This window comes from Elgaria multicarinata, chromosome 7 (assembly GCF_023053635.1).
Source record: "Elgaria multicarinata webbii isolate HBS135686 ecotype San Diego chromosome 7, rElgMul1.1.pri, whole genome shotgun sequence".
Classification (NCBI taxonomy): Eukaryota; Metazoa; Chordata; class Lepidosauria; order Squamata; family Anguidae; genus Elgaria; species Elgaria multicarinata.
This window is the reverse complement of record NC_086177.1, coordinates 29,611,868-29,622,356: the sequence shown is the minus strand read 5'-3', so window position 1 is coordinate 29,622,356 and position 10,489 is coordinate 29,611,868. Positions and strand designations below refer to the sequence as shown.

The 10,489-nt window shown below is 38.3% G+C and overlaps 1 protein-coding gene across 1 annotated transcript in view; it reads right to left on the bottom strand.

The window, feature by feature from the left end:
• Positions 1–416: 416 nt before the first annotated feature.
• The window catches only part of GMDS (GDP-mannose 4,6-dehydratase), a 352,937-nt gene continuing 342,864 nt past the window's right edge, over positions 417–10,489 (bottom strand). Inside the window, exons 10-11 of the mRNA XM_063130302.1 lie at positions 1,930–1,998; positions 417–824 (exon numbers count right to left, since the gene is read on the bottom strand). Coding sequence (XP_062986372.1) covers positions 762–824; positions 1,930–1,998 — 132 coding nt within the window. The 3' untranslated portion in view covers positions 417–761. The remainder of the gene's footprint in view (positions 825–1,929; positions 1,999–10,489) is intronic.

The window sequence follows — 10,489 nt, the reverse complement described above, 5'->3', positions numbered from 1 at the left end:
TCCCTTTGTATGATTCTTTGCCCTTTGAACAAATAATATTAGAGTGACTGCCCAGAAACACCTCCCTAGATGTTAAAGCCCACTGAATACAATAACATTGCCTCCACTACACTTCCCATATGAAAAGCACATCTGTGTAGGAAATAGTATGTAATCCACATGTGAATCACGTGTGACAAATTTTATTTTTCTAGACCTCTGTCTGATCAGTAAGATATTAAATGGGAGGTGTACTGTAATGTTCAGAGTTTAATATGATTAAATAATATGGGGAATACAGCCATGGCAGGTTCCATCAACCTCAAGCATCTTGGTTTTTCCAAACCTTTCTTTGAGACTTCATTTCAGGGAGCAAGTTCTCCTCCCCCACCCCCTTGGAGAATGGAGAATGCATTAAAATGCACCGTAAAGTCTAATTTATGGAAAGATATTTTTAATATCAAAAGAAAATGAATTGGAATGGCAAACTAGCCTCCAACATTTTGTCTACATAATCAGGAGGAAAAGCGTCACTACTTCAGACTACCTTTTGCAAGTAATTTAAAGCCATGATGCATGGTTGAGGTTTGGAAAGAAAAAATAATCCGGCTCCATTGCACAAGCACAGGGAAATAAAATGGCAGCAAATCATCCAACCCTCACTGAACTGATTGTCACCCCCCCCCCACTTCCATTAATGTCATCTGTGTGATTCATAATCAGGCTTCATCCCTAGAGCCTCAGTCATGATTGACTGACCAGGTATAGAAAGAGGAGCAGATTCATGCATTGGGGTTATTCTTCATAAGTTCCACATCTGCTTTCACCATCTCCTTCACCAGCTCCTGCCAGAAGGAAGAGACACATAGACCCATGTTAAGCTCTTTCTTAGAGTGAAAACTACATCCCCACAATAACATCTTCTTCTCCTCTAGAGGCTATTTTTTTCCTAATTTGCACCCCAAACAAGAACAGCTTTTGTGGTACATTCACACAATCAATGTATTGTGCCCTCCAGAGTTGATCCTATCATTAGGCAGGCCGCACACTTTGGGCTACCTTTAAAGGACAGTAAATGTTCAATTATTTAAGATGTTTTGGTATTTTTACCACCATGGTGAGCATGATTTGGATTGTTGGCCGCAGACACCAAAATGTCTTGGGCTGTTTTTGCTGCCATGAATGTACATTTGTTTTTCATTTGTTGCATCCTATCTTCCCTGTTCTCCTCAGCACTGCATGTCTCCTTTTGGGGACATCACATTGCCCCAGCACTCAGCCTGCAAAATGTTGTGCTTGAGAAAATAAAACATTTCCCAGTTATTGATTACTATTGTGATAGTTCAGTGGAACGTGCTTGTAAAAATTGCACCAGCTTCTACTAAATAACTGTTCGTAATAATTAATACCCCCATCCAGCCCTGTATCATCTCAACTGTATCAACACATGCTCAACTTTCTTCCATTTACATCAATTAAGGGCACAAATCCTATGCATGTTTAGACAGAAAAAAAGTCCTATAGCAGTGCTGGATGGAGAATCTTGGGAGTCTTATTCATTTGGAAAATTCCCGCTTCTATGTACAGGACCTGTGCACAGTCATACTTTTTGTTGATGTCCACAAGATGATACACCTATGTACCTTACTTCTATATAAACATATTTGGGATGATGTAGAAGGAATGGAAACATGCTTACTTGGAAGTAAGTTTTGTTGCAGCTGCAATCCATTGATTGCTAACCACTGAGGCAGTCTCACTGAAGTAAATGTCTGGAGAACTAGTCTCTTACTATTAGAACCTTCCTCATTATACAGGAGTACTTGAATTTTCAATTTTAAACGTTCGAGACTTCAATTGCTGTAAACATCCCATTTTGGTTGGTCTGTTTTTGTTGTAAATGAGTTTAAAATTATTCCCTTTTGTTTTTCAAGCATATGGAGAACTTACATCAAAAGTGACTCTAGGTTTCCAGTTGAGTCTTTGCTTTGCTTTGGTGCAATCACCTTGAAGAAAATCCTATGGGAAAGAAAAAGACAGAGTTTTTTGGGGCAGTGTCTCTTATTTGTTTTTATTTTTCCACTATTCATTGAGCAACTTGAATTTCATATACATAGATAACACTGTCTTTTAACACATGGAAGCAAAGCCTCAACTAAAGAAACCCTCTGCCTGATCACTTTTTAGTTTACAGCAGAAGTAGAAAGGCAAGGTGATGGTTACAGAAGTGTTGATAGACAACACCTCACTCCAATTTCATTATAGACTCCTCCATCCACACATTCTAGATTCTTTATCCCCCTCTTTTCAAAGTTTTACAGTTCCTTCCAGTCAAAGTGCTGTGGCTTACAAATCACCAGGAGGCAGCATTTAAGAATCACCGTACAGGCTAATTACAGTGCATTCTGTACTTCAAAACATATTGATGCTTTAAAAGAGAACACCTTGTATTAAGTTATCATACATCCCAAGAGTTGCTACTGGCTGAGCAGTTTCAAATGAACCCATCATACCTTGGACTCCCTTTGCTGTGCCCTTTTGTTAAATTACAGAAGTAAATCCAAAAGCAAACATGACGCTATAATGTTCTCCTTCAAGATAGTGCTGATAAAACTCCACAGTTTGGAGACACAATTTAACCAATGAAACAACTAGAGGTTTTTTTGTAATTGGAACCAGTTGCAAGTTTTTGAATTTCACTTTCTTCATTAAGCAGAAAGGCCTGTTCACAAACAATCCTAAGAAAAAAGGGCACTATAAGGTGTTCACTTGTAAGTATTGGTAATTCAAGAGAGGAGAAAGAAGAGAACTCAAACAATTTTTAAAAAAGCATTGTGATGAACAGTTACAGAAAATTAAAATATATTATCACTTGTGAAAAATGCTGATGTGAACTAGTTTCCTATCATGATTGTACACACACAGACACCATGGCTGTCTGTCATTATCCACCCACATTACTGTCATTAAGGTCACGTTTTGATATTGGAGGAAGGGACTTCAGTTCAATTCAGCAGTCACAAGAGCAGCTTGCTTTTAGGCTTTTGAAAGTGATGCCAAGAACAGCTTTTAATCATATCACTTGTGAATTTTATTAATGCAAGCCAGAAGTGAAGAAACACTGTTGTAAAATGTGTAGATTCTACCCAGTGCTAACTTGTTATTTAATTACTGGTGCAGAAAATGCAAAACCATGTTATAGGGTTGTCACCAATGTTAGTCCTACTTGAAGTAGACACACTGAAATGAATGGGACTTGTTAGACTCAAATTGGATACAATTTTAAGTCTGCAATCCTAAACATACTTAGGATCTGGTCAGCAGGATGTGATGGGATTTACGTCTGAGGATATACTCTCTCTCTTTCTCTGTCTCTCTCTGAAAGTTTGCACTGTAATTGTTAAAGAAATGGTTAAAGATTTATAAGTGAATTCTTATTTGATACCATTCTTACTTATAAGTCATTCACTACCATGTAGTAATACAAATGATTACATGAAGACAAAGTAGAATGTATGCAACTCAATGATCTATTGAATAAATGTATGAAGGGTTGCATTTGCAGCTGTAGTAGTGAATAGCTTGTATTTCTGCAAATAGTTCCTGCTTTTAAGAACAGAGTAATTGCAATGAACTAAAAAGGCCAATTAAAAAAAGCATCATGAAACAAAAGCTACATTATTAAAACTATTTAATGAAGTTAAATCTGCATTTACTGGACTTCCAGATTTAGTCTGAACTAGATACTATATGCCAGCTCAGAAGCAGACTGAAGCTCTGTGCCAGGACTTTACTTTCTTAAGGCACAATGGTTATCGAAAGTCAACTGACCAAGTCAAACACAGTCCTGCCACTCTTCCGCTTCTTCTGGAGAAGAACAAAAATGAATCTGAGTTCAAAGTACAGATTGTTCATATTGTTTATTTTTTCTACAAATGCTTTTTCTTTGTTGCTACTGGGCTCTAAAAATACATAAGGTAAGTGGGCAGGGTGTGTGTGTATATGTGGAGAGAGAGAGAGAGAGGAAAACCAAGAAATTATTTTTCAAAGAATTCAGCATGGTATGGAGAGCAACGTACAGTACTCAACAAAACCAGCATTCATGCTTTCAGTAATTTGTCAGCACTTAAAAAAAACTATTTTCAAACAAAACAGTGAAGTCTTTTGTTTTTATGTATATATTTTAGAACAGAATACTACACTGAATCTTTATGTTCTGTTAAAAGAAAAATAAGGCTTAAATATTGCAAAATTAAAATGTGAGTTACAACCTGTTCTTGACTATGGAAAACCAAGTACTTGGCGAAACAGCTAAAAGTGAATAGCCAAGTTTTTGATGTTTAACACTACTATACAAATCTCCCAAAGATTTAAATTCACTTAGCCATGATATGATCTATCCAGGACAGGGAAAAGCACGAGTTTATCTAACAAGGCTTTTAAAAAACCATCCTCCCTTTTTTGTAATTGCAGGTTTAAGTGTCAAATGCTACGCAATTACATTTATTAAACTTGATCTTATGGTAGCTTAGTTTTATAGCTTTAGAAAAAGCACATATTTTGTATCAAAGAACTAGTTTTAAAGTGTGGTCTGGAATTTTTAAAAATAAAGAAATGAAAGATGTAGGAAAAAATGCAAACCATTTTTATGTAAATATCCTATTTCCTGAGTTCTGGTTCTGGGTGTCATCATAGCTTTTATTTTAGCTCGTTAGGTGAACGATCTGGTTTCACTATGCAATTTATTAATGTCTAATTCAATTTTGTTTAGCAAAGTATTTGGAAGCTTCATAGCACAAGCAGAGGGGGTTGTTAGCACAGTTCCAAAAAGCGACAAAGTGTATTTGTTTGTTTGAAAATTAAACCTAATCCTGAGACACAGGGCAGTGGCTGGAAAGTGCAGAGAATGAGATATGGAAGCAGGTACACTTAAGCATAATGTTACAGTAAATAGTGTTACAATAGCGCCACATCAATGTTTCACTGAGCAGTACAAGCAAACATACAGGATTATTTCATTTAAATTATAACCGAACCGATACCACATTCTGTCTAAAGAAAGATTTTTTTTCTTGGTGAAGAGCATTATATTTATTCAGAATTGTATCCCACCATATATAAAGGGTTTAGGGTGGCTACCTACAGTTTTTAATCAAATGTGTGTGTCTGTATCCCTTAAAGGGCTCACAAAAGAAGCCAAACAGATAAACATTGTTACAGAAGAGTTGATAATTATAAATAGGGATTATTATTTATAATCTTATACAATCACAGCAATTAAGGTAGATATGCCATAACAGATTGTGCAATTAAACAGCCTTAGCTCCCAAATTTCCATAAATAGTCTAAATAGCAATCTATGTCACAGGGTTGGATGATATCTATATAAACCATCTAAACCTGTGATCTGGAACCCTGTCATTTCAATGTGATGCTAATGTGTATTTTCCTTCTCTCGATTACTTTGAATTGGTCTATCACTATAGTTTGGCCTAAAGCATAATCTGATGCTTTAGCCCAGGACTTGACAAAATAATGTTATTGGTCCTTAATGACTGTGGATATTTTTCCTGATGGCCTGCAATCTGGCTTTCAGAAGGTAACAGACCCTTTAAAGAAAGGAGGGAACAGAAACAGTTTTTGCAGTTTGAAATTAGACACAGAGCTGAGAGTTTCTAGGTGGAAATAACTGATATTGTCCAAGATACACCCCTTTTATGTTTGTAAATAAAATATTAAAAAGATGTCATACACCTCTCATCCAGTACTGTCATCAAAAGGGAATTAAACCTCATAGTGCTGCCCTGAAATCTTACCATTCTGGAATGGGAGTGCATGATGATACAATAAATATTTGCTGTGTTTCTGAACCAACCATGCAGTCTATAAAGCAGTCTTCTCCAACCCAGTGCCCTCCAGATGTATTGGACTACAACTCCCAACAACCCCAACTAGCATTGTCATATAACAGTCAATTAAAGGAAGGTCAATATATTTTAGCCAACAAGGCCAAGATCTAGCATGTAATGTTTGCATTGATGAATGGCATCCAGCTTTCATTTTTTCCTTCACTATTTTTAGAAAAGTAAAGTTTTGGAACAAGCATAATACCAAGGGTATAGAAGAATGCCACTGAATGTGGTTCCTCATCTACATTTGTATTAATTTAGTATGAGTTGGCTACTCTTGGAACAATAGCTTAACCCCACCCACCCCCCTTTTTAAGGAAAGCATAATTTTCATGAACACCCAAAATGACTGGATATGCAGGCAGTTCCTATAAAGTGGTTTCACTTGCACTTAAATATTAAACCTAATGTGAACAAAGAAGCATTTAATTCTTTAAAAACATACAAACAGATCAGCTTTTTGAGGGTGGGAGGGAGGGAGGCGGGGAGAGTAAAGATGCTTTCCATTAGGAACAATTCTGAAAGGTGCTGAGCTCCTAAGCCCTCCATTGCTTTCATGGTTTTGTTGACACTCAGCACATCTTAGGATAAGATCCCATTAAAAGGTTCAGCCAAGTCAGTAACAAATCAGGAAATCGAAGCCCATCCTCTCCCATCTTTCACCAAAACCCTGCCTGCTAATCTTCAGGCTAATGTCTCCAAAAAGCCAAGGTACATGGATCCGAAGAAGTAATAAACATAAGGCTGATAAAAATGGTAATGAATAGCTGTCACTCCACGTTTCCCACCATACTGCAGTGTATCAACACAAACTGAAGCTGAATCCAGACCTCTCCTTTAGTGACGGGGGTGATAAGAGACAAGAAAACAGCAAACTGTCTGGTTTATTCAGGAAGCTGGGAACTGGTGGTATTGTCCATGGGGTGGGCGGGGGTGGGTGGGCAACAGAATGCTGTTTTGCATTAAAACAAGACTTCAGATCAACCTCAGGGAAAGGGAGTAAGTCAGCATGGACTTTGACAAGCACATTGACAATGGAGATAAACTGGCAAATGGAGCAAAATACAGGGAGTTGGCACTGTGTGCTGCACAACTTAGTGCTTAATTGCTTTGATGGAAACAGGGACATAAAGCATATCTATCTCTTCAGAGACCGTATGTAGACCTTATCTTTGGGCTTATGTCAACCAAATCACATGGTTGGCAATGAAAATATAGGCCAAATTATTTGACTGCTTCACTTGCCAAAAATTGTTCTTTATCCAGATAACCTCCTCAGGAGGAAAGCTAATCCCAAAACGACTAAAGTCAATACTAATTTCAACAGGCTTCAGATTAACCCATTAGACACTCTCTATAGTCTCCTATTATAGATGAGACATGGGGTAAAGTCAATATGAAGTGGTTTAATTATGTTATTTCCCTGAGTTGAATATATTGTTTGAGCTGGTTGGCACATTATGACATCTGCCACTTACCACATCACAGTGACTGAACCTCTGGCAATTAAGGTTGTCAGAAATCATGAAGGTCCCATCCCCCCATGTATTTGTTCATTTAGTCAAACAACATATTGACTACATAAAACTGACATGGTAAAATCAGCTTGTGGAGACTTCATCATACCAAAAAGGAACATGGAAATTGGACCAAAGTGCGGTGCTACTGCCAAACACAAAGATTCAGAATTATCAGATTTACATCCTAATTTTTCTTCAAACAGTAAAATACAAGTTTTTAAAGTTTTATGGGGAAATTATAAATATTTTTCCACCTTTCATATGGATCTCAAATTTACCTATGCCCACTCCTACAGCTCACCCACCATAAATCAACATATGGCTAATACACAGTATCAGGGAGACTGGAGCAGGCAGGCACCATCGGGGCCTGCTTCAGTTGGAAACCCCCCCCCACACACACAGGGCTAACTGACATCTTCACCCTGTGGGGAAGAAGATGCGAGGGAGACTGGAGCAGGCAGGCACCATCGGAGCCTGCTTCAGTTGGACACCCCCCCCCCCACAGGGCTAACATCTTCACCTTGTGGGGAAGAAGGAGCTGTTGGTTTGCCCCTCCATTGGGAGATGAGAGGACGGAGCAGGGCCTTCCCACCAGCCTAAACAGTCTCCTTAATTTCTTTTTATTTTCTCCCTCTTCCCTCCCCATCCACTTTTCCTTGTGTGTCATGTCTTTTTTTTAGAATGTAAGCCTGAGGGTAGGGACTGTCTTCTTTATTGATACATTGTAAGCCGCTCCGAGAGCCTTTTGGCTGAGGTGCGGGATAAAAATACTCTAAATAAATAAATAAATAAATAAATAAATAAATAAATATCACTTTACATTATTGTTATTTAACAGCCACTATTTCTGGTTTCAAGTGCCTATTTGATGCCACTTTAGCTTGCCCCTTCACATGTCTGCAGCACTTCCTCCTTTGTTCATTGCCTGTTCTCTGATTTGGTCCACTTATCCCATAAAATACATTCCTTACTCTTTTTCAAATTTGAGAGGATAGTGGAAACCCATTAGTATTGGCTTCCAGGTGATGTGGACAAGGAATTGTAATTTAGTACAGGACAATTCAGTTCGTGGAATGAGGCAGCTACCTTAGTAGTGCTTGTTCCTAGCTCACGGTATACAAGAGTCCTAAACATCTTCCCAACACACATTTGTGTCTACAAGGCACCTGCTCTCGACTTGAAAACACCTTATGTTTCAGATCTCTGTTATGTATGATAGACTGATGGATGACTTGTTCTGCATCACAGAAGAGTGGTCATTTACTCTATGATCCTGTGAATATACAAAGTCCTTCTCCTGACACTGCACTTAAATCACTGATAAAAGTCAGAATCTGCTGCTTTCAATAGATGATAAATGATGTCACTGAACTATTCTCACGGTACTCATAAAACGCTGTCTCTTAGAAAACTGAAACACATAAAATAGCCCAAGTTTGAAGGACACAAGTGCTTTAAAACATGTAGAGAGCGTCACAAGGCTGTGATTTATATGGATATCTTGTATCAGGGTATTTCCAGGGTGAGAGGTATTTTCTCCAGATATTTCTAATGGATAGTCACTAGTCCTGCAGTCCCTATTAAAATCACATAGGGACAGCCTGATGGGGATCTGTAGTCTATGCCTCTATGAATTTGAGAAGTGGGAATGGAGGCAATGCATTTTGGGGTCTTACTCCCAGTTGATAGTCATGCTTCATTAACAATAACAGTGCTTGCTCTTTATTATTTATCAATAGTAGACAACAAAACAGAGTTTTAGTAGGAGGTTCTGTATGATTTTTATTATAATTAAACAGCTAAATAAAGATTATCTTCTATAATCACCAACAGTTTCTAATATGCTTTGCATTGCATTTTCTTTCTTTTTACAAAGCAAATGATTAATGAAAGGGTTAAGATAAAAGAAGGTGGGATAGTTTTGTATTCAGAGGAGGTCTCCAAAACATATCCCTCAGCATGCTCAGCAGAAGAGGAAATCCAAGCAATGGCCTTTCACATGACATCATAAAAGCCTAATTTATCGCCAGCCACCAAACATCTAGAAAATCATAACATCCTTTCAGGAAAGCCATGTGCAAAATAATCAGATCTACTTTGATGACAGCTTTAATATGCGAGTCCAAGTAGGACACTCCAAAGAGCAACCATTTGCAGGTGCTTGTTTACAGCAAAGCAGGCCCTCACAGAATTTCTCTTACACTCCTCCTGTCACATTCTCTGTCCCAAAGGAGCATTTCCCACTTTTCATTCCGTAGCCATGACTTTTCAAATCAATATTATCAAAATGAGATTTGGGTCCCCATGTTCAGAATCAACTCTGCTAACTAAGGCCTTAGCTAGACCTAAGGTTTATCCCGGGATCGTCCCGGGGTCATCCTTGCTCATGTAAATGACACACAGGATATCCCGGGAGCAGGCAGGGACGATCCCGGGATAAACCTTAGGTCTAGCCAATTTATGTTAACTGGAGAATCATCCCAGCATAGAAGTAATTCTTTAGCAGCACAGAGTGCAAAACTGTACTGGGCTTGAAACCAGATAATCAAGGATAAAATGGAGTAGCCTTATTTCCTCTGCCACTGAATTCTAAGACCAGGCAGCAGGGCTTGGATCCAGGATATGCCCTTTTCAAGAGGAAGGACTCCACTTGTGAAAAGTCCTTCTGTAAGATTTTTTGGGTTCCCCATCACAGCTCAACCAACCAATCAGGGTCTCCTGAGTCTTTGTCTAGCATTTTCAGGGGATTGGAAGGTCTGCCATGGGAAGGAGGGGGCAGGGAAGTCCATCAGTGTAGTTGATCCAGCATAAATCTGAATCCAATCTCAGATTCACATGCTGTATTTGTTGAATGTCAGAGAGGGATTTCATATGACCCTTTTTTACATAAAGCTGATGAAACTTGAAGTGAAACTTGCAATTACCTTTTTCTTTCTGTTTTTAGTGGAGTGACGCATCTTGTGAATGTTCCAAAACCTTTACAATACATCTTCAGATCATAATCTACTACATCTTGGAATAGTTTTGAAATATAGGTTTTGCCATAGATGTGGGGAAATCACAACCTTGACATTCACT